General features: G+C 32.7%; 1 protein-coding gene across 2 annotated transcripts; it reads right to left on the bottom strand.

Moving 5' to 3' along the window:
* Positions 1-1,058: 1,058 nt before the first annotated feature.
* LOC148629184 (microfibril-associated glycoprotein 4-like) lies at positions 1,059-24,707 on the bottom strand. Of its 2 annotated transcripts, XM_088545778.1 has the most exons (14): positions 24,663-24,707; positions 23,883-23,974; positions 23,003-23,074; positions 19,291-19,486; positions 18,743-18,826; positions 15,722-16,282; positions 12,133-14,135; positions 5,772-5,848; positions 5,330-5,401; positions 4,022-4,154; positions 3,298-3,437; positions 2,361-2,457; positions 1,707-1,871; positions 1,059-1,364 (listed from the first exon to the last, which is right to left on the bottom strand). In XM_088545778.1, exons 7-14 carry the CDS (start codon positions 12,149-12,151, stop codon positions 1,120-1,122), a joined length of 948 nt encoding a protein of 315 aa, XP_088401904.1. In that variant the 5' UTR covers positions 12,152-14,135; positions 15,722-16,282; positions 18,743-18,826; positions 19,291-19,486; positions 23,003-23,074; positions 23,883-23,974; positions 24,663-24,707; the 3' UTR covers positions 1,059-1,119. The 2 variants fall into 2 exon arrangements, with proteins under 2 accessions (XP_088401904.1, XP_088401894.1); XM_088545768.1 differs by lacking the exons at positions 12,133-14,135; positions 15,722-16,282; positions 18,743-18,826; ... (2 more) ...; positions 23,883-23,974; positions 24,663-24,707 and adding exons at positions 6,792-6,824; positions 7,772-7,892.

Here is a 24,707-nt window from a genome sequence, read left to right as displayed (position 1 = left end):
TCCCTCCCTCCCTCTTAGAGATATTTTTGCAGGCCTAAATTGCCAAAATGATTATTTTTTAATATAAACTCACACTACACATATATTTTGGCAGTCAGAAATGTTTTCAAATATATCAATATTGAATCCTGTAAAGTGGGAAAAATTGCAACATATGTTTTCATATGTATATGTATAATGTTGCCATCATTTTGGATATTGGTTTCCACAGAATCTTTAAACCAGTTTGTGTGAAAAGTCAAGATTAAGAAAGCGATCATTTCTTCCACTACCGTTTGTCAACAAAGGTATAGATGCAATTAAGTTGGCTAACATGCTCCATCACAAAAACGTTACCAACAAAATACCCCATATTTCAAAGACAAATCCATACCAATTATTTTATATTCCTTTACTTCAACCATTGCAGCCAATGATTTCAATGATAAAAGGCGATATTGAGGACTTCAAGGCTAAACCACCTGACTGTTCTTGCAAAAAGTCTCCATTCAAATGGTCCTTCTGGTCACATCGTTAAAAGAGATTTATCGATCATCGAAAACGAAACTTCTTATAGATGACGTGGAGGACTACGCAAGAAGAACAAGAAGACATTGATTCTCTGTCAGAGTGGTTAAGGACCGCGAAATCTTTAATTTTGAAACGAATGAAAGTTTTAGGATGGTCAATGAGCGCCAATGCTACACCAGTTTTCAAAGACCCAAAATCATGTAGCAAAAACATGAAAAATCTTTTAGACACGCATGTTTTGCATTTGTTTAAACAATAAAAGCAAACATAAGTATTTTATGTATATTTTACAAAAGTTCTGTTTTAGTGTGTATATTTTGTATAGTTAGTGTTTTCTTGCTTTACTTAAATCGACGTGTTAGTGTATGTTTTAGTTTGATTTAACACCAGGCACACCAACTGTTCAAAGAGCATTTTGAAATGACCATTTACTTCCATTTTGGCCATATTTCTTTTTTTTTATCATAATACTTTATTTTCCATACCAATATATTGTTAAAACCATGTTCAAAATTAAATATCACTTAAACATCAAATGAGCCAGGGTGTAAATGATATACATAGTTTTATTTTTAAAGTCTTATTATTAACAACATCAATCATAATGATTTAATGTCTTCTGATCATCATTATGGTTTCCTTCAGCGGATGATATCCATGCCAGTTGTACCATGCCATGCCTGTCCCAGTATTATCCTTAGGATTTGTAATGTAAAGCCCATTTAGTGTTGAGTAGTAACATGACTTGTACCACCAAGCTCCTTTATACCTAATTGCGCAGTTGGAAGAATATGGATCATTATCTCTGTCGTGTGTTGTAAATTTTTGTCCGCTATGATAGGATAGGTCGTCAGCTTTAACATTTTAATATAAAAATCACATCTGTAACAGTGACATACTATCTATCTCAGCAAACGTAACCATTTACATCAAATGTCTTCAAATTAAAAAAGAAAAACAACTGATGTCATTACTATGCTCTATGTCTTTGAGTTAGAAATGTGTTGTATATTATAAACAAATTTGATTTATGAATCATTTGTTAGGTACGTTATTCGGCAAGTTAAAATCATATTATATTTTATACACAATTGAAGTCCTTTAATCATTGATGTTTTGTTTTAAAAGAATTAAGTTGGGCAAATTATACAAAATGCGTATTAGAATTTGAAAATATCTTCAACTTTCGTCCATACTTGCATTTCCATCAAACAGGCTAACTGTCAATCGGTACCCCTGGGCTTCACTGGCCACATGGAATGATAAATACTCCGCATACTTAGTGACATTACTGTAATCGGTCAATCTTATCATTAAGGCGTGATTGGAATCTTCTGTTAGCTCATGTATTACATCATTCCCTTCAAAAAGGATACTTGATTTATCAAAAGTCTGTTTTTAAGTTTAAAAATTATCAATGCACTTATTGTCGAAACGTACTACAACTTCTCCTCCTTTTCATTGTTCTGTTTAGTAAGTAATGCTTCTCAATGATCACATTTACTTTATAGATCACATCAATCAAATTTGAATTCATGTTGTTTGTTTTGGGTATTTTATTAGTGTTATTTTGTACTTATTTTTCGCACATTACTGGTTTTGTATTTCCCTTCTTCTGACCATGCGATATTTTTACTATTAATTTTGTTAATCGTGTTATTTCAGAAATGATGGACACAAGCAAACTTGCATGACTAGATAATTTTTACAACAAAGCATGGATTCTTTCTTAATTATTTTCTGTTTTAACATCGAAGCCATATATTACTTGTCATTCAATTAGCATTTAAAAAATAAGATTTATGATACCCTGAATGTTATCTTAATTGTTGTAAAACATATTTCATTACCCAGCCAATACTCTGCACTTGGGGTCCCAAACCCAGTTTTATATGACTGCCAGTCTCTGTAGAAGTTTACTTTGCCATCAATCCTTCGTTGAATCACCTAGAATAACACTTTTATGTGTATGATACGTATAACGCAGTTTTTGATAGAACTATAGAAATACTTCACCAAACAAAAAATCTACCTTTAATGGATATGATTAATGCTTTTGCGTTTTTAAAATATGTTTACCATCCTCTCAGTTTGCTTAAAGGATATACACTTTTTAAAAAATCTTTACAAACGGCTGAGGAGCTGTATTATATGTTGTTTTTAAGTTGTAAATAAGATTGCCATAGTATAAACTATTTATACTGGAAGAACCTCAGTATTCATCCTATAACATTCACTTACTATTACTGATATCTATCGTGTATATATATATTTATATATATAAAGTGTGCATGTATATGGGAAAAATCTGGTTTTTCATGAAGTTTGGAAATAATAATACCATCAGTGAATAATGAAAAGAAACCACGAATACGAAACATTGTAAACATACTCAATAAAGCATTTACCGAATTCCAAATACAACTGAAGCTGAATCCTGCGACGTCAATATATTCATTCACATTTAAAAATATTTCATATTTTCCTAAACTTGGCGATAGAAAATTATATTCTAAGCTTAATATATAATTTATGATACTATCAATACTACTCTTTATTGAATATTTCTATGATAATATCAGTTTACACACTGAGTTTTCATAAGATTTTTCCAAATGTTTATCGCATAATAACCCCAGACCCGTCTTTCATTTAGTTTCAGCATTTGTTAATTTGTTAGATTAAAAAATCCTTTTCTTGAAAGAAAATATTATTATTTTAACGATTCTCGCACTGGATGCTATATATTAGCAATAATTATTGGTTGATCAAATAAAATTGAATTACCGTCCAGATATGCATCCTTGGATCAACATAACAATAGGCACGAACTTCTTGCTGCCAGGTTCCATATGGATATATAGAAAACACTCCACTTTTTGTAATTCGTAAGTCACTACACTCCATTGGCGGTAATGTTTGAGAATCTTGAACAAAAATTAAAATATACATGTATGTCATTTTGAAGCAGCGTCCTTGCACAGTACAATTTAGATATAAAATGTTAGATGATTTCAGTAATTATTCTGTTGTTCAAGGTCTTTTAATGATTTTATTTATCTACATGATGTTTTTCATGGTTTCCGTTCCCTTCAAGATAAAAGTGTTTCCAATTAATAAAAACAATCTTTTTTTCTGTATTTAAAATAATAATATAAATACAGCGACAGCAAGTCTGACAGGGCGAGATGTGATGTTCTTCGGAAACGTTTAAAAATGACGTTATGCTGTTTATCGGCGACGTTATAGTCGATGAATGGATAAGTTGCCTGAAAATTTTCAAATACTTTTGTACCATTTTAGTAGTCAACGCTAAGAAATCATCAGGCAGGAGGAAAAATAAAAAATTGATCAAGTCGCCGACAATAAAGTACTATCCCTCTTGAAAGTTATTTTAAGATTTTACATATTACAAAAGAGGAAACATTTTTTTCTTTTTTAAAGTTGCTATAAAATATGGACTAATAAAAAGAAATTATGTTAAAGAGTAAGGAATAGTCGATTTACTTACGGATATTTCCATTACTTGAACAGGATAAGTTGGCATTGCACAGTTTTGTATTACAACAATGGGTACATTTGATATGATGACCCTCATTCCTGCGACCAATTATTTGTATAGGCGAATAAGAATTTGGACATGCCTACAATATGGCAATCAATATATTGATTTCTCTCTTGTCACCAAATACACATAGACTTTTTCAACATACAAAGAATTAACCGGGAAGTAAATAAAACAAATGATCGAAGAAAGTTCAAAACATACCCTGATTGCTGGAACAAACATTGTCATGTCTAACAAATATACTAAACTATAGTTGAACAAAACTTTTTGTACTGTTAATTTTAGTTTACTTTTCAATGGAACGAACTCTTTGTCGGAGATCTAATACTAAATTGCTTTAAACACCCAGCCACTGTAACTTCATTTGAGAATTCATTTCAAGTTAAGCTGAATGTATCTCTATGCATTATTTTAAGGTCAAATATTATCATGTTATGTTGATCAAAGTTGCTGCTTTGAACAGAACGAGTGGTGTAGCGATTATTCATTGGATAGGGACACAGTAGTTTGACGTTTAAACTATAAATGAATAAAAAATATATACAAATATCTAAATATATATATTAATAGAGGAACAGATAAATATATATTTTCTTTTGTTTTCATTTTTTTAGAACTAAATTGGTGTGATAAAGATTACTTCCATTATAAAATATATTCGTTCAATAATTTAAAAATGAACATTTAAATCTTATAAGATTTACAACGGATTATGTGAGAAACGGATACGGTCATGTATAAGATCGTAGGCTGATTTCTAAATTTTGGAATCAAATAAGATGTCTTTTACCGGATATAACCTAAGATACAATATTCTCCTAAATAAAAACAAGCAATGTTAAAAATTCAAATGAAACCGAACTGAAAACAATATCGCTTTGCAAAGAAATTATTAGGCATAGAACTAAATTGATCGGATTTTGACGATAATAACAGACACAGTTAAATAACTTATTAGAAAAGATACCAAGGAGCACAGCTAAAATTCAAGCTTTTAGGATCGAATGTCCCTCCTTGAATCATTAAATAAGTTAAAATGGTAGGGTTGCAGTATTAGAAAAAACAGTATATGCTGAGATGCTTGTCAAATGAGGTACCGTATCAGTTTGCGGAGTAGATATCATTACTAACACATTATTGGAAGAAAATATGAATTTATAAACGTCATAAACTGTGTTTGTATGACACAACACCTTGTATGTTATTTTATCATGTTCGATTGTAATTTTATAAGTTGTCAGTCAAAAATACCTGTGGAGACATACATCCGTAATCTATCAAGTCTTCACCTGATTCTGTGACATAGTGATGCATGTAACAAACCTGATATAAAAGTAGTTCAAACATTTTAAAACAGGAAAATGTTGAATGCTGTGTATAATTCAAAAGTACTTCATTCATAAATTTGAATACACTATAAACCATTGAACGAACCTGCGGGTTCTTTCAATTTTAAAATTAGTTTTTAAATTGTTAAATTGTTTGACTGCCTATTTTGTCCTTCAAATGAATGACAATTCTATGCAATCATACATTTAATACAAGTGTAATTAGTGTGTAACTTCTGTTCGTCTAATACCATCATTAATTTAGCTAATTGGGCAATGAGTATGCCTCAAAAACAATAAATTTGTAACATCAAAGTATTTATTTCTTTCTAAAACACATTTCGTTAATGTTATTTACTTTTTACCTCATCATTGGCACATTCTATACTGTGGTGACACACATTTTCCACTCCACTGCATGATAAACACTGTGGTCCACTTTCTATTTAAATTCAAGAAATTTGGAATAATTCTGTTAAGAAAATCGTCTGTCGTTAAGAGCCATAAATCATTTATAATTGATAATACCAGACCTTACAACCCTTTTAAAGAAAGTTGGTTTTTTTTCATTTTTTTTGTCTTGGTTTTGTAAAATCTTTCTTAAAACGGCTTGCAAAACGAAAAGGACAATCTGTTTCACATTTTTCGCCTTTTACTTTATTACAGTAGTGTAAACAGTAAACATATTTTATATTATTTAACAAAATTGAAAGGTGTGCATTGCATATGGTAGAACCTCTCGGTGATGGATTTGGCTTCCTCGATAGATTTGGTTATGAGTACTTCTTGTTTACAAGTAATATTTTGATTATAATCTTTCTGCATATTTGATTTTAATGCTGCTGATGAGAGTTTACTACTTGAAACACGTGTACAGCAGATCAAAATTTATAATATATAAAACTGGTATTTTTTTGTATTTAAGAACCACTGGGTCGGTACCACTCTGGTGGATCTGAGGTTCCCGAGGGTATACACCTACCAAGTAGTCAGGCTTGTCTGACTCCGAATGATATCACATTTTATCTACCCTATTTATAAAATCTTACAGTATTCCAAATTTAAATATACGTAAAACACCTTGGATTGCATATGGTAGAACCTCTCGGTGATGGATTTAGCTTCCTCGTTCGATAGATTTGGTAATGAGTATGAGTATACAACTAATATATTGATGATGATCTTCCTACATATTTGATTTTAATGCTGCTGATGAGGGGTTACTCCCTGAAACACGTGTACAGCATATCGAAATTTACAGTATATAAAACTGGTATTTTTTGTACTTGAAATAAAGTACTGAAAAGTTTTAGAAAATAAACGCGTTTAAGTACAAAATCTGTAAAGAATATTGTTGAACAGTTGAAACCTATGCAGCGTCTTACCTGATCCAACGACACATATTACAAGTATGGTAACTGAAATAAAATGCACAAATAGGTTTTCACGAATGCATTAATAAGTCTGTGTACAATTGTCTTTAAGTATATCATACACTAGAAGCAAAATCCACTTTATGCATTTCGATTTATAATTGGTCTTGCTTTGCTGAGTGGCATTAACGCGTTCAAAATTATTTCAACCCATCTGCAGACCAAAAACAAATATTTATAACTTGTATCTAACTAACCATAGAAAGAGTGGGAAAAACAATTTATATTGATTAATGTATTCAATAAGAACTTTTGTGACACCAAATGGTAATTGGATCTTATACGAGGCAGGTTTAACCTGAAAGAGGACGAAGTTATACACTAGAGAGATCTTATCAATTACTATGCCATTTATATTTGGTCCGATGACGCCTTGGTTGGCTTTGGGCCGAGTTTATATCTTAAACTTCGAAATACACAAATTCATGGAACAGTCTAAAATTTAATTTTCAGAACAGCGATGAAAATAACGATTATTTTTAATACAAATGAAATGCGCGATTTACGATGAAGACTGCTGTTAAAATTTAATAAACGTTTTGTTTACATGAAGACAATACGAAAATGTTAAATTGTGTATTACAGTATGTTTTCTCACTCAGCTTTATTAGACCACTTCGGCTGCACTTAACTCGGAAATCTTAAAGCGTTTCACTGGGCATAACTTTCTGTCAGACCGAATACAGGGCTTTTGAGCTTCTTAGATTATATCTTAATTTTATCTTGATGTTGTCCTCTATAACCTTATACCAATCACTAAGTTAATCTAAAATTTAATTTAAATCGAGAGAAATACAGTCCCATTATTTTCTGCAGGTCATTTCCTCTCAAACTAAAAAAAACTAAAAAAAAGAAGAATCTGGTATTTGTTGCTTTAAGTATTATTTTTCTTCAAAAAAAAAAACAAATCTTGTATGAAATAAACTACTCACAGTAAATATTAGTCATTGTACGTCCGCGCTGTAATGTATTGAATGAATGCTTTATCTCCTGATAAGGAAAGTACATCTGACCGAAAGTATCTATTCAAAGTTAAACAGATCAATGGCAGAAACGGAAACGTAAAAAAAACAGTAAAAGGACAATTAAAAATCAATCCTTTCAAATGTGTAGACTTCTGATCTCTACACGACACATGCCAACAACCAAAATAAAACAAAACAAGGTAAGAAAACCCGATTTCATAAAAGTGAATATGTCAACATTATACAACAGGCCAATTTATTCCACCAGTAAATAATCAACTAAGAACAGTTGTATAAGATGAACCCATATGCCTGGAATTATGACTGTAAGAGCTTCGTTAGATTCATATTTAAGTGTCATGGGTATATTTTTAATATCTTAATATTACATTAAACTACAACTTTTTCAGCAAAATTATTATAGTTAAGTATTAAAACCAGCGCACAATGTATAAAATTTATTAATTATTTTAAAAAGATTCTGGATTTGAAAATAAGAAAATTGTTATTGTAAAAAGGCACTAAAATGAACAGTTCGCTGATTACTACGTATCCAAATCTTACTAAATGAACCTCAAACGTGCATTAATGTGATCATGGACTTGAGATCGTGGTTTATTTTGAAAATCATTAGTAAGTTTACGTCTTTCCATTAATAATAAAAATAATGCACAAAAAATATTACATTTCAAACGACACTTTTAATCGTGTATCCAATCTGAAAAAAAAAATGCTTTTTTTATTCTGCACTGCAAAAAATGTTAATTTAGCTTATTAACAGCTGAGAAATCAAGTCAGCTGCACAAATAAGTTGAAACCTATTATTAGAACCACTGATAGGACTAAAAAATAATTACATTAGAAAAAAATGTGTATACAAAAAAATATACAAGAGGGTTCTTCTGGGCTTTATGTATTACAAATAAGTACATTTGTCTTGATTCTTGAAAACATATGATCTTATAAGTTTTTATCTATATACAAATCTTATGACCATAACTGTTTTAAAATAAGAAAACTACAAAACATCTTTCCTTTAATATGGGGAGAGTCCATCAACTTATAAATTCCTTAGCTATATTGTTCCAACACTATAGGATATTCCTTCTAAAATTCTTAAGAATATAATAATGTTGTTTTAGACCTTGTTTGAAATTTGAAAGGTAAATAGCTACACAAAAAATAGAACAGCAACAACTTTAGATTAATGCCATAAACAATTATTGTACAGGTCTGTTCAATTCTATTGCCTACGTAAAAACAGGTAAATTTTATACTATTTAACGCGTCAGACAAAAAAACCTAAAATGCTTGCAAACCAACCAAGCCTGAAAAATGGAAAATACAAAAATAGTGATTAATGAACAAATTGGAATTTAATAACGTCACAGTTTTTTTTCAAAGCTTGCAGCATTTTTAAACCATTGAGGTTTATCGCAAAAATACAACTCCAGTTATTTGATTTCATCATTTTAACAGACGAGTTTGTTATGTGTTGAAATTAGATAAAGCGAGTTGATATATTGCGATATTCAATTTTCACGGATTATGAACCTTTATCTCTATTATTCCTTTGGACTATTTTGGCCGTTTGGCATACGACCCCTGTTATCGCTGAAATTTTAGTGATTGTCGTTCTATGACGTCACAAATGATGCCAGGAGAATAACGTTAGAAAAGTCACAACATTCTTTCAACCAATCACATGTTTTAGAAAGGAATACACAATCGCAAAACAACCAATCACAACGGTGAATTTTTCATACCACTAGTTCGTATGACATTGTCCATGGTGTGATATCGCAAATATCTACCCGTCTAAGAAGTAGAAAAAACAAACTAAATCATATGTTCTGACAAACAAATTACAGTGACGCTGGTCCCAAAATGTATGGTTCTTATTTCACGGAAATATTGCAAATCATACAGTTAAATTTATCAGATATTTTAACTACAATTCAAGTGTATTTCAAATTGGGGTGCAATATATGGCAAGCGATGTAATAAACGATATGCGATATAGGATAAACAATAATAGGGGTAATCAATCACTTATGGTACATATAATAAAAATCTATATTTTAATCTTAATATATGATATGTGATGTATAGCGGTTTACATGTATTCAGGTAAATTGATTTTCATTCATTTTTAGAGTCTGGACAAGATTGTTTTTCGTGTAGTGGAGTAGAAAATATTAATGGTTGTTAACTGGTACAATGTTCTGACAATGAAGTAAATAAAATTATACAGCTATACTCAAACAATATAATTTACAAAACGTTAGGACTGTAAATATTTTTAATCATTTTCATTTAATACACATGAGAGTCTTTGGTATAGTTGATTTGCGTAGTTTTTGCTCTAATCCCTCTTTAATCATTTTTCTAAATCCGCCGCAGTCGGGTTTGAGATTGGTTTTACATCACATGACATTTTGAATATTGAATAATTAAAAACTAGATAAAGTGATGCCCCCGCATTTAACCTTCATACAGCTATATCATAACTCATAATTGTAAAAAGCACTTTGTCAGATGTGTTATTGTGTCTGTGAGACACAAATGATGCCCCCGCATGTGGTTTTGAGTAAAACTCAGCATAGCTCAACGAAACTTAAACTCAATATGTAACTAATCATGACAGACTCACATACCAAAAACCAGTCAAATATCTTCAAGCATTTACAAAAAAAGCGAAAAACTATTATTTCAATACAATTTTTAAAGTGCAGGGCCCATTATTTTGTAAAACTCAAAAAGCAGTTCAATATCTTCAAGGGTTTACAAAAAAGTGCGGAAAACTATTATTTCCATGAAATTTTTAAGTCCAGGGCCCATAATTTAAGTAAAACTCGGCGTAATGGAACGAAACTTTAACTCGATCTGTAATTAATCATGAAAGACTCACATACAAAAAAATCAGTTCAATATCTTCAAGAATTTCCCAAAAAAGTGCGGAAAACTTATGCGACGGACAGAATTACGGACGGAATTACAGGCGGATGGACAGGGGTAAAACAATATGCCCCAACTTATCGTTGCGGGGGCATAAAAAACATAACTAGTTGTTTAACATAATGATTGAAATATGAAACAAATAACAGTGATCACACAGTTCACAACATAAAACCATAATCAGTTTTGGGTATTAACAAAGCGAGAATTTGTGTCGGCTATCTTTGTTGTTTTACATTTAGGTGTGTTACCAGCATGATTATAACAGAATCAGGTTCAGGTTCAAAAGAATAAACCAGTACTCATACATATATCCAGAACATAGAACTAGAATAAACAACAAAATTATCAGACGTTGTAGGGTTTTGTATTTTTGTTTGTTTGTTTTTCTTTTATCCGTCGTCGAAAAACGCTAAGCAACACTCGTGGGTGTGTTTTAAACTTTGGTATGGTCTTCTCCTTAATCAATAGTACTGTACAAGTCATTCATCGATTCTGTTTTAGAACGTCTTTGTTCCTTTTTCAGGGGATTATAGTTAATTATAGTGGCACAAAATTCAAGCACCTTTATAGGAACTATACAAAACAAGGATGTAAAAATCTTTGATTCAACCAGTTATTTTTTTAACATCCACATTTTAAGCATGTCTCCACACTACTGGTCCAAAATTCGGACGTCGAGCCGAAGGACACCATGTCAAGTGCCTGCTATGTTGTAAGGACAGATACTGTAATGATATTTTATACTGTTCTGACCCTGGAAATTGTAAGAATTTACCTATCCATCTTTTCTTTCCTAAACTTCTTTAGCATTTAATGTTCGAACAAAGCATAAATTAATCATGATATTGTTAAATTCACAATTACCGATCATATATAATGCAAATACACGTGTTTCAAGATGTAACTTATCATCAGCAACATTAGAAACATTAGGGAGATCTAAAAAAAAGAATAAATTATATAAAAGAAGTAATTTAATTCAAACTATCAAAATTTGAAGGCAAATCAATATCCCAGAAGTTATACTATGTGCAGTTGAAGTAATGAAACCTGAGTATTTTCGGTATTTTGAAATTTGTAATACTGCAACTTATGATAAATAAAGTGTGATGTATTTCGGGCCCAGACAAGTCTGACTACTGAGTTGGTGAATCAAGAACATGTTTTATCTTTCATCAGCGGTTATTTAATCGCCTTTATCTGTTTTCAAGTATGAAATTTTAACATACTTAAAAACACGCCAAAGATCTAAAGGAATCTATGAAATCCATGTAGATCTGAGAACTGCAACACTATCTGAAGCGGTATAATTTATGTCTATCTTTCGGAATTCAATAAGGTACAAATGTTGCTCACAAATGACTAACTTGACTTAAACACTATCATCCTTTTGCAGGATATTGGTCATTTAAAGAAGATTTCCATTTTCCTCTGTCCTGGGCGATCTTATCAGCCTGACATCAAGTCCTGACTTGTTATTTTTCCTGCTGTTCTGTTGATCTTATCCATGGATTTCTAAGTCTTTTCCCGCTTTCGTTGTCCTAATGCCTTGTCTCAGAGCCTGGTTTATGATGGTGGTTTTCAGCTTCCTTGAGTACATCGTATCTATGTTCCTCTGCTTTTCTAGAAACACCTGCCTAGTTGCTCATAAAAAGTCAGGTCCAGGGTAGACAAACGAGGAAAGGAAAACTATGACACGTTTAATAAATCAGTTTTCATGGCGCACATGGATACAACATTACGATCCACGAGTTCATGATGACGACCATAAAACATCTCCACTGATTACTTCACTCTTGTTGTAACATTACCCTGTTCCAGAAGCCTATTTGTCAGAATTCTAGTGCGATACAAAAAGTCTGGGTAATTTCGGCAAACTCTGGCATAACGTATGAGTTGTGATATGAACACTCCATACGCAGGAGCTGAAGGGATGTTGCCACAGATGAAATGAAAGTTGAAAATTTTGAATGAAAAGTCTTTTGTCGTAAAGTTTGGTCAATAGTTTTCCTTTACCATCGATCTCTAAGTGTAGGTCAAGATATGAGGCTGACTTCACAGTGTTTGTAGTATCCTTTATCTCAAGTTCTTTGGGGTAGATGCGATGTATCAAATCCCCAAAATTAGGATTGTTTAAAGATAATACGTCATCTATACAGCCAAACGATATTCTTTCTTTCGGATTAGATCAGCTATAAAGTCAGTCTAAGAGTGAAGGTATAGGTCAGCAAATAGAGAAGCACAATTTGTTCCCATTTGATTGCCGACCGTTTGTTGAAAAACGCGTCCACCACACTGGGCAATTATGTTGTCGATTAATTGAAACACATGTACAGCATATCAAAATTTGCAATACATACAATTTGTATCTTTCTATTTGTTACTAGTGTTCCACCGAAATTTCTGCATCAATTATCTGATTGCGGTTGGGTAATAGCAATTAAGGGAACCAAGGTTATAGCGGTCATCAAAAGAATGTAGTATTAAATAATATTCCTGTGTGATGATTTTGTCTCTGAGGAGATCAGTACTATATGTATGGCAGGTCTTTATATTGTTGGTTTGGTAGTTTAATTGCAGTCTAATTTAACCAATAAGTAAGTGTTTATCTGTCCCAATGTCTGCATCTTTTTTTGTGTTTTAATATCCCGAAGTGATCTTTGGATGGTACTACCAATATTGATGTGATCTAATTGGTTTTCTGTTTCGTTTTCAGGTGAAATCCATGTTACTTTATGTATACTTTTGTCTTGGAATACACTTCCACCAATTACCAAGCTGTAAAAGGTTCAGAGCATTTCACTGTTTTCATTCATCTCTCCGAAATCTTTTCTCACTATCAACTCAAGCATGGTAGTATCATTTCCTATTTTCGCATTTAATGTACAATAAAATATACAATGTATATCTTTCTTTGATTTTGTTTCAATTACATATTGTAGCTGTGGGTTCTGTTCATCTGTGTCATTTGTTGGGGCATAACATTGCATGATGAACTTTTCTAAGTATGTGGTGCTCCTTGTTCTTGCTGCCTTGAGTATAGCAGTGTTTCACCTGTTGCTAATTTTATCTGCCCTGAATCTGTTTAACCTGTCTCACAAACTCCTAGCACAGGAAGTTGGTGCTGTTACATTTCTTTGCTTACAGGTATTTGGTGTGTTTTTCCAAATTCATACATTGTTTTTACATTCCATGTGCAAAATAATGTTTTGTGTCTGGGTGTTTATTTGTGGCTTTGACTTTCATGCTTCATTCCTGAAATATTATTACTACCTATTCTTTCCTGAAAGTGAATGAATATTCCTCCGTGACGTTTTTGAAAAGAGTAGTTGGCCCTATGTCAACCTCCCACGGAAGAATTGGCTTTTCTCTAAAAAAAATATATAATTGATCTTGCAAGAATGGTTTATTGTTTCGGAGAAGCTTTACAAGTTCTTCTTCATATTCATGTTTTCTGCCAATTGTTGTATTAAATGAGTTTCGTTTTTAATGTATCGATGTTCATTCTCCTTTCTTTGTATTTCTACAAGCATTTTTAAATTCCTATTTCTTATATGGCACTAAATCATCATATGAAAGGTATTCGTTCTTTTTGTGTTTAAAAATGGGAACATATCTACCAGTGTAAAATATATGTCCGAATGGTATATATGATGAACTTAAATATCTAACGACATATCCATGATAACATTGTCTTATACATTAACTGGGATAAATGTATTTTTTCCATGTACATTTAAAAAAAACGTACATATTTCAGGTTATTCAGCACAGATTTGATGGGAGTATAAACTTTTTTCAAGACTGGCAATATTATAAAAGAGGTTTCGGAAACCCAAGAGGAGAGTATTGGATAGGTTTGTAATGAAGTTACAAGATGACTTTTCATTCAACTTTTCTTTCATCTGTGGCAAAATCCCTTCAGCACCTGCGTATGGAGTGTTCATATCACAACTCATACGTTATGCCAGAGCTTGCCGAGACTACGCATACGATTTGTATCGCGTTAGAATTGTAACAAATAGGCTTCTGGGGTAGGGTTATGTTGCTACAAGATTGAAGTCATCACTACAAAAGTTTTATGGTCGTCATCATGAACTCGTGGATAGTTACGGTGTGTCCATCTGCGCCATGAAAACTGATTTGTTCATTTGCTTTTGTTACCTTGTATTTATGATTTTAGTTACTCTATGTTCTTTTTTGTGTATGTCTGTTTTCCATGTCTGGTCTGTGTCCCTGGATTACATTCATTTGCTTACCGCATTAACCTTGGTTCCCTCGATTACTCTTACATACTGACTCACAAAAGACAAATAAATGATATTGAAGCAATCAAAATATATGGGGTTTTTTTGGTGCATGATATCAATTGCTGTAATTGTTCATCGAATAAAGTTTTATTCAAATTAATTATAGAAATACTCATGGAGAAATATATTGTTCCCCTACTTGAAAATAAGGTAACCTTAGTCCACATAATGATGACCATCGCTAATCTGATATTTATGTTGAAGGGTAGCGCACAAACAAAATAAAAAAGACCTCCCAAACCTGCATTATCATTTGGACTAAAGTAAACTTTAAAAAAAATGATGAATAATAATTGTAATCAACTTAAATTAAAAGGTCGACAAAAACGTTTTTGTCATATCATTGAAATGTGATGAACAATTTTGTTTATGAAATGACCTGACCTTGGTTCCCTTGATTACTCTTTGATACAACGGGAATAATTATCTACATACTAATAGACGAATTATTTATTCGTATAGTCCTTTTGAGTTTAAGAAATCTTGAAAAAAAGAAATCACATAAAATAATTATTCCATTTATTCCAATTACTAAGAAAAAAAAACTCCTGTTTTTTGTCTACTTTGCAACGTGTATTTAGGTGAGTTTTTGTTCTCATGTAAATGCTATTCTTAATTTAGGAAATGATGTTATATACGAACTTACAGAAGATTCCAATCATGATTTAAAGATTGAAATGGTCGATTATAGTGATAGTACAAGGTATGCTGAATATTTGATGTTCCATGTATGACGGAAATGCTGGTACGTTTTCTACTAATTTATATGTTCAACATAAATTCATGCAATGCTCCTTTTCAACCAATATACAGCAGCCGACGACTTGAGGTATCAGTATACATTTATTTAATGCAAAATTTTTGAGACAGGTAATAAAAACTGTAAAGATACGTATCACGGCTGCTACAGAATGTCATAGCCTGTCGAAGTTCTAAATAAGAAGTGCTGCCACAAGAAAAAAATCCTCACGAAAAAGTTGAGCGTCTCCGTCATTAGAACAAAATGTAATATCCATCGTTCATGACAAACTCCGTAAAAGTTTTTTTAGACTCTGTCAGTGCATTTGGTCTTTGCTCCTAGTTGGGGAATCGGGTTTATTTATTAATTCTCTGCTTAATGTGTTTTGCTGTTTTCGTGGTATTGTCTTTGTCCCCGCATCATAAATATCATATTCCTTGTTTTAATCACTGTCTCATTGCTTTTACTCTAAACAATGTGAATGAAAACAAATATGAAAATAATGTATCATTCTTTTTTAAAAATATCATTTTCTGTTAACACATTTAGTATTAATAAACTCTGCTTTTTTGGAATATTTCCTCCAAAACATGGCATGTGCAGATATTTCATCTCTTGACAGATTATACAAGTTGCTTTAACTGTATCATATATTCCAAATTCCCCCCAAAAAACATCTATGATAACATACACCTTTACACATTAAGTTTAAACATTGAAAGAAATGGTCATCTCTAACATATGAATTTCAAAATTATTAAGAACAAATTCTCCCTGTCATTTTCGTAATTAAAATTGTATCGTAAAGAAGTCATTTTTTTTTCAGGCGATTCAGTCTCTTATCACAATGGGCAAAAGTTTTCGACCTATGATAGGGACAACGATGAATGGTCATCTTCAAGCTGTGCATCCGCCAGAAAGGGGGCATAGTGGTATAAATCTTGTTATGAGAGTAATTTAAATGCCATGTATAATACAGATACCAGTGACACGTCAAATATGAATATGTGTAAGTATGCTTGACATAAAACTAATCCTTTAAAACAGACCAAGATGATGATCAGAAAACACTGACAAAATGTGAAATAAAATTTAAGAAGTTGAGAAATTCGTTGTGTTATTTCCATTAACTTAGATGTTACTTGAAATATGTACTACTGGTGGAAAGGAATGTACATAGCTATCATAATAAGTTCTATGTTTTTGACATTTGATTTTTATCTTTTGGAAATTTTGTCAAATAGCAAAATATTTCTGATTTGAGATTATTAGCAATATTTATAAATAGATCCCTAACTGTATCCCTAAGCACGATATCGATCTCTCAAATAAATCTCAAAAGGCAAGGTTACCTAATTTTCCTATCATTTCTTGCATATTTTTTCTTCCTTTTATGACAAAATTGTTTTCAACTATGAAAAATAATCACAATTATATTTTTTTTCTTAGTTTGTTTGTTTGTTTGTTTGTTGGGGTTTAACGTCCGAGCAGCAATATTTCAGCTATATTCAGACAATGAACATGAAATGAAAAACAAAGGATGGGTCACAAGAATAACAAGGTCGACAAATTTTGATTGCCACTGGAAAAAGGGGGGATGGATAAGATCGGGCAATTTAGCCTCCTGTGGCGGAGCGAAAAGGTTCCTACTCCTATCGAATACCACAGCAGAGTTCTTTAACGTGCGAGGAACGTGGCATCTTTCCCAACACGGTGCACCACTATGGTTCGCAGTCAGGTTTTCGGTATAATAGCCTGACAACCCCAGCATGTAACACGCCAGGGGTACCCCATTCCACCACCTGGGGCACACATCCCAGTTGTTCTGTGGGCAGAGCGCCTAGCCCCCGACTAGGTTTCTGAGCACTATTTAGTCGCCTTATACGACAAGCTTAGCGCTGCTGCGGGCCTATTCTTTTATCACCCGGACCTGCACGGGGGTTTTTTCTTAGTAAAAATATAGCAGGGTTATTGTAGTAATGAAACAACTGCAAGCAGTAAATATTAGATTAATGAAATCGCATGATTCTTCAATGCTTAAAAAAGAAATGTCGTCAATAGCTTTTTCTTCGCAAGTACCACAAACCATGTTTTCCTTTAAGGGTTTATTGTGTTGAACTGTTTACTTTTACCTTTTAGTTACTAGTACTGTTCACAATATCAGTCATAAATTCTAAATAATAAAATAATACTCAGAATTTTAAGCATTTTCCAAAGGATCTGAACATTTTCCCCATCATTATTTTAAAAATGGAAATTTGAGAAAATTCAGATAAAGGGAATGTACAAAAATAGCAACAAAAAGTATTTTGAGTCGGGAATTTCTAAAGAAGCACCACTGCACAAATTACAACGTTTAAACCCCTGTTTACAAACATACATTTTTGTTATTATAATTGTTACAGATATTCATGCACATGCTATTTTAAATCTTCAATTATAATGCAATAACTATACAACAAGGATTTTCAATGACTTGACTCAATCGTAAAATTCTCAATATACCTGACGGAACCAATTCACAAATTATGTGCGTATGAATATTACGGTCTAGATAATTTGTATTACAATTACATTGGTGGACATACTAATTGACGACTAATATTATGACGATTTTGAAAAGTATTTATCGTTATCAAATGATTTGTTGACTTCCAAATCGGCTAATTTTAATTCCCTATTATCCCCGATGACTAATCTCTAAGAATAATTTCAAATTTCATTATCTTTGAACGAACTATAATTTTCTTTGCGGTAGGATTTTGTTAGGTGATCAGTATGGGTCAAAGAGGAACGAGAAACCAAATTGAATAAATGAATAATACGATTTTACGCTTCACACCTCATTTACAATAATTTTATTACAATAGAGATAACCATTTTGTATTTGAAGCTTTGCGTTCGTCCATCTGTACTTTTACTGCTTACCTTGGCGACGTGTAGCTGAGCCAGGTAAACGGATATTTGTGACAGTATTCCAAGTATCACATACTCTCGGTAAACTCGGAGGAGCTACAATAGAAAAGTTTTAATTCAGGCAAAACATGTTATATCTTATTGTATTATAAAGACCTCTTTATGTTTGCACTTCCGTAAAACGCCAGAAGGAGGGTGGATAGGTCAAGTTATGGCTGTAGCGTTTTAGAACGCCTTTTTGTCAATATGTTAATTTCAATAAATTGCTTGAAATTTTTAAAAATGTTCAGTAACCCTAAAATAACAAAATAGCATATTATCCATAGATTATTTTAAGAATTTGAAATTGAAATGTACTAAAATTTGCAAGAATTTCTTATTATCCGATTTGTTTTAACTTAAAAAGCTCTTTGCAATTAATGGCTTCATTTAATTGAATTTTGTCAAGTTTGTAATTACCAAATTGATAAAAAAAAACTGTGAACACAACTTTTTCAACCAGCAAGCTTATGTGAACCTTGTCTAAAAACAAAACTAAATCACATGATATGAATATATACCTATATAAAGTTTTTAAAGATATCAAGTGGCTCAGATAAGTAGTTGCAGAGACAACTATTGCAAATTTTTGTAGTCCAACCATAGTGCCATATTGTGAACCAAACGTTAAAGAAGATGTCGATGTTTCTTCTGACAGAAATTATGTCCCAATATATGCCACTCTACTATAAAGCTTTGGTAAAAAATATCAAGTCGCTGAAATCAGAAGTTACAGAAAAACATGTTACAGACATGTTGAAAGGTCAAAACATAAAGATAATCGCCAAACAAGTAGTTGATGCAGCTTGGGACTGAAAGCAAAACCCCCGATTATTGTTTATCCATAAATGAAATTCTGTAAGAATAACAAATATCTGTTATGGAATGTTGCAAAGAAACTTTGTGGAAGGACAGACAGATAGACGGACAGACACTATAATCATTACATACCTCCCGCTTTCAAGCGAGGGTATCTTAATCAAACATTGAAAATGTCCATGTTGAGTGGGGGCAATTCAAATTTCCGGTAAACGACCTGCCCCGTGCAGGTCCGGGTGTTAAAAGAACAGGCCTGCAGCAGCGCTAAGCTTGTCGTAAAAGGCGACTAAATAATACTCAGAAACCTAGCCGGGGGCTAGGCGTTCTGCCCACAAAGCAACTGTGATGTGTGCCCCTGTTGGTGGAATGGGGTACCTCAGGCATGTTATATGCTGGGGTTGTCAGGCTATAATACGGAAAACCTGACCGCAAACCATAGTGGTGCACCGTCTTTGGAAATATGTCACGTTCCTCGCATGTTAAAGAACCCCGCTGTGGTATTCGATAAGAGTAGGAACCTTTACGCTCCGCCACAGGAGGCTAAATTGCCCGACCCTGCCCATCCCTCCCTTTTTCTAGTGGCAATCAAATTTTGTCGACCCTATTATCCTTGTATCATATCCTTCTTTTCACTTCATTATCATTTCATGTTCATCGTCTGAATATAGCTGAAATATTGCTGCTCGGACGTTAAACCCCAACAAACAAACAAAAAAAGCTTCTAATGCATGTTAACCAAAAGATTCGTTATAAAAAAATCCAACAATAACAAAATCTGTCGTGGTTATGAGCATACTATTCGTTTGCGTCAAAATTATGCCAAAATGTACCACTACTCAATTATTAAAGCTTTCGCCACAAATTGTAGTTACAATGTATTTATTTCAACCAGCTACGCAAAATATATGGATAATAACAGCGCTTTGACTTGTACAATATACCTACAAAACAGAATCGGTATAAACATCGCATTTATTGTTTTCATCTGTAGTTTATTCACTGACAATGTCTCTTTACTGTTATCGAACCTTTCAATCAAGTTTAACTTTTTAAAAGACGCGTTTATTACTTATAACCCTACTGGTAAGAGTTAAATAAAAAGGTAGGAAAGTAGGCCGAGGCAAAATGTTTTACATCGTCTATAACTGTATATTGCCTCATCACTAATGAATTCACTATCCAACTTTCAAAAACGGTATATTATCATAATGGTTTATGCAATCGAAAGTTTTCCCTATTTCTCAAGCGCAGGGTGTTTAACAGATATTTCAAACCTCTTCCACTTCTGCAACACTCAGTAAAAACTTTTCATTCAAGTTATTAGAGTCAATCGTAAAAATCTTTGCGGATTTTGGATGATTGAATGAGTAGTGCTCATGCCTCATAATGTTTTCTCATCCTGCATAGCAAGACTATATGAAAACCTCGTGGAGCAACATAGAGAACATCAGGAAGTTGCTATAGGTCAGCGGAAAGATGTTGATATCTTCTATCAATTCACTCATTCGTTACGACCAATACAAATCAGCTGTTTTTTAAATGGTATGCTAGCTTAGTTGATTTATAGGGGTATCCATCCTTCTTCCTTTACATTCGTACCTCCTTCTTCCCTTCCATCCTTCCTTTAAACAGAGAGGCATATTCAAGCTATAGACGGACATGTTACTTGTAGATGTCTCAATGGTGGTTGGGGTCAGCCACTAATGTTTCTCCCCCAGAGAGCTCAATGTGTTGATTTTGTTTTTGTTTTGTTTTTGTTTTCCTTTTTTTTAATTTGTTAATATGTGAGCCCAGGAGATTTTGCTGTCTATTGCAACTACAAAATATTTAGCCTCGTCTGTAACCCTGTGTGTGTGTGACCATGTATAGTACAGTTAGCTTTTATGAGTAACCATTTGCTGCTTTTACTGATTACTGACATTTGTCTGGATTTAATCTCATCATCCAGTCCTGTACCCATTGCTGGTGACACTATTATTTTCGATGGTCCTGTTTAAGAGGAAGTCGTCTACAAACAGGCGTGTCCTTTAATGAACTTAAGATTGCAGTTTGTTGTAACACTGTTCCATGTGGTACTCCTAATGTCAGTGAATCTGGCATTGATGAAAAACCATCTACCATCTAATTCTTGGTGTTGTCTTCCTGCAAGGAGGCTTCTTATCCATTGCAGGGTTTTGCCTCTGGTGTTGTTATATTCGGTTTCATGGCAAAAATTTCGTTAGGAACTTGATCAAAAGGTTTACAATATCAATCGAACGTAAATGCGTTCACAGGGTAACTTGGTTAGAACTTGAATCTCAAGATACTGCAAACGTATTAAATTTCGAGGATTCTGTCAAGCCAATATATTTGCGGGTATCAATTTTCGCAGTTTCAAAATTTGTTTTTCTTCATAACATTTATAATTAAAATTCAATATCGCCGGACCATCATGGTTGTAGTCTTAAAGGAGTAGTGATATCCATGCCAAGCATACCAGTTAACTCAAGTACAGTACTTGTATGAGGAGAGTTTCCTATTCTACATGGGAATGGGCAAAGGGGAATAGAGAAGGGGGAAGGTGTATAGGTGATGGGGATTTTAAATGGGATTGATACGTAAATTATTTTAAAAATATTTATTGATATGAAGAAACGTATTAAATTTAATCAAAATAGCTACTAAAATATTGACGAATTTAAAGTTACCTTTAGTTCTATTGTATACAATTATTGTTAATCATTAAAAATGTATTAGATTTTTTTGGTATCAGCAACATAATTAAAACGATGCTTAAGGACCTAAAATAGTCTTAATAAACACATTGATCAGCCTAGTTCGTGCTTCATATAGGGTTACTTTACTACAGAACTAAAGTCGTCACTACAATATAGTCGTCATCATGAACCCATGAATTGTTAGGTGTATCCATCTACATCAAGAGTATTGATTTGTTCATCGTGCCATCTTTCTTTTCCGCTTCCGACTACTCCGGATGTGATTTTTATTTGTAACTCAGTGGGCGTTTCTGTATCGAAAAGCAGAAGACCCTTACCCTACCGGTGAACCTGGTCAGTAATCCCTGTTTTAGTGGAGTTTGGGTTCCTCATTTACTTTCCATCTTTGTGTGTGTTATTTTGGTTATTTTAGGTCTTCGCTGTTCGAATCCTGGTTCCCTTAATTCCCCTACATCATGCTTAGAATTGTAAACATTTGGCCATTCAAAATGATTGTTAGTTTCGTACAGACACCTCGTTGTGTTAACCTGCATCTCGGTCATAATTGCTGACTAATAGTTGATAACTAAGGGCATCATTAGATACATGGAACTTGATACTTAGCGAATTTTGTGACATTGTTGAAGTCTGAGCATGGTTTGAGTCTTCTGTTAATGATGTCATTTCCTGAAATTAGTGACTTCGACTTTGAACGTACCGGAGTTGATCCATAGCCATAATCGAACAATTCTGAAGCAGATACTTTAACATCGTTGTGTATGTAACAAACCTTAAAAATATTTCGTTTTAATTATAGTGAGTTCCATATAAACTTGAACCCGCAAAAATATGACGAAATATAGTTTTCTTTAAAAGTTGGAATTAAACTACTAAAACTGCTGAATGATAACCGAGAAAACAATAATTAATTTAGTAATATCCATGGGACAAGCGGAATCCGATGGTCGTTGATTTACTTTGACAAATGCGATATACAATTCGGAAAACGTTTCCGAGTGCGTTTGAATATGAGGTTATTTCTTTTTCATGTTGTGCTAATAACAATTTACTTTAATGATCTTTTCTCGGGCCACATACATACGGCCAGTCAAACATTTTCTACAGTCGTAAGAATTAAATCAAATTTACTCAAAATGGCTGGTCTACTGAATACTATTATATATCGTCCATTTAATGTTATGAAACGTCCGTGAAGTTCTGTACCATTTAAAAATGGCTTGTTATGATTTAACTGGTCTTAGTTTGATTAAACAGAACCCTTACCGTCCTACCAATGAAGGACGGCCAAATCAAATACAATAGTTTAATTTTGACTTTCTGGTATGTAACTCAGTTGAAATGCGTCTTCGGAAGAAGGATTCAACGATGAAAAATTTAGAGATATTTTTTTCGGCTACGCGTCATACATCAAATGCATTGCACATTTTATAGTATTAAACGTCATGACCTAAGTTAGCAATGATTGGAAACATTAGAATTAGTTATAATTGTAACTGACTCAACCATGTCTAAACCATGAGTTTTTGTGGTTTTATTTGGAAACATGGTGTCTATAGGGCTCTAAATATTATATATACCTCAAACGCAGTGCCCTCAATATGATGATTGCATTCCCTTACATCTTCAACTCCGCCGCAAGAAATGCAAGAAATGCATTCTAGTCCGTAACCTTAAAATAGCGGATAAGTAATATGTAAATTGTACTGGTTCATTATTAATTTGTTGGCATATGAACTTTTTTCCGAAATAAATGACACACATTTTGCTTATGAGTTCAAACGACACATTTTATAGATTGTATATTTATGCCTTTCTCTTAAAATATACTTTTTTAGGATCAAGAGCAAAGGATTTAACCCCCCCCCCCCCACACACACACAAAAACAAAAACAAAAACAAAAAATAAAAATAAAAAATAAGCATTTATACTTATTTTTAACACGCTAGTAAGAAGTTCAAGAACCACAAGATATATGTTAACAGCAATATCGTCTTAATGTCGTCATTGAATATTGATAACATGCAAATGAATTTCAACAGTATAATGACATCACATCCTAGATTTTAATGAAACGCAAGATAAACTTGATATAAATAAGACGTTTGCAAGGTTATACCATGACATGTTAGTACATAACTTTTGAGAACTTATGTATGTGCAATAATTGATAATATAATAGGTTATTCCCCTATAATGATTAAGGTTACCTCCCTTTTTACAGAACTGGTCACTTCAAATTAGTCTTAATTGTCCATGTTTTTTTTTATTTCGTGGTTAAAAAGAAACGTACGATTGTTTTGGGTAATAATTTTGACAATTAACGACATAAATTATCAACTAAAGATAGAAACATTACCTTATTCCTACATGTGAACGTCATAGTCCTTCAATACTCTTAAAG

This window comes from Perna viridis, chromosome 1 (genome assembly GCF_037379345.1).
Source record: "Perna viridis isolate PV_CMFRI_1.1 ecotype Kerala chromosome 1, ASM3737934v1, whole genome shotgun sequence".
In the NCBI taxonomy this organism is placed as follows: domain Eukaryota; kingdom Metazoa; phylum Mollusca; class Bivalvia; order Mytilida; family Mytilidae; genus Perna; species Perna viridis.
This window is presented reverse-complemented; position numbering and strand designations above follow the sequence as displayed.

Excerpts from the sequence above, each read along its gene's own strand:
- LOC148629184 (XM_088545768.1), bottom strand. The coding sequence starts at position 7,847 with ATGTACTTTCCTTATCAGGAGATAAAGCATTCATTCAATACATTACAG. Across the intron at positions 6,825-7,771 it reads TACAATGACTAATATTTACT|TTACCATACTTGTAATATGT; the intron begins GTGAGTAGTTTA and ends ATTTTATTTCAG. Across the intron at positions 3,438-4,021 it reads TTCAAGTAATGGAAATATCC|ATTCTCAAACATTACCGCCA; the intron begins GTAAGTAAATCG and ends TTTTTGTTCAAG.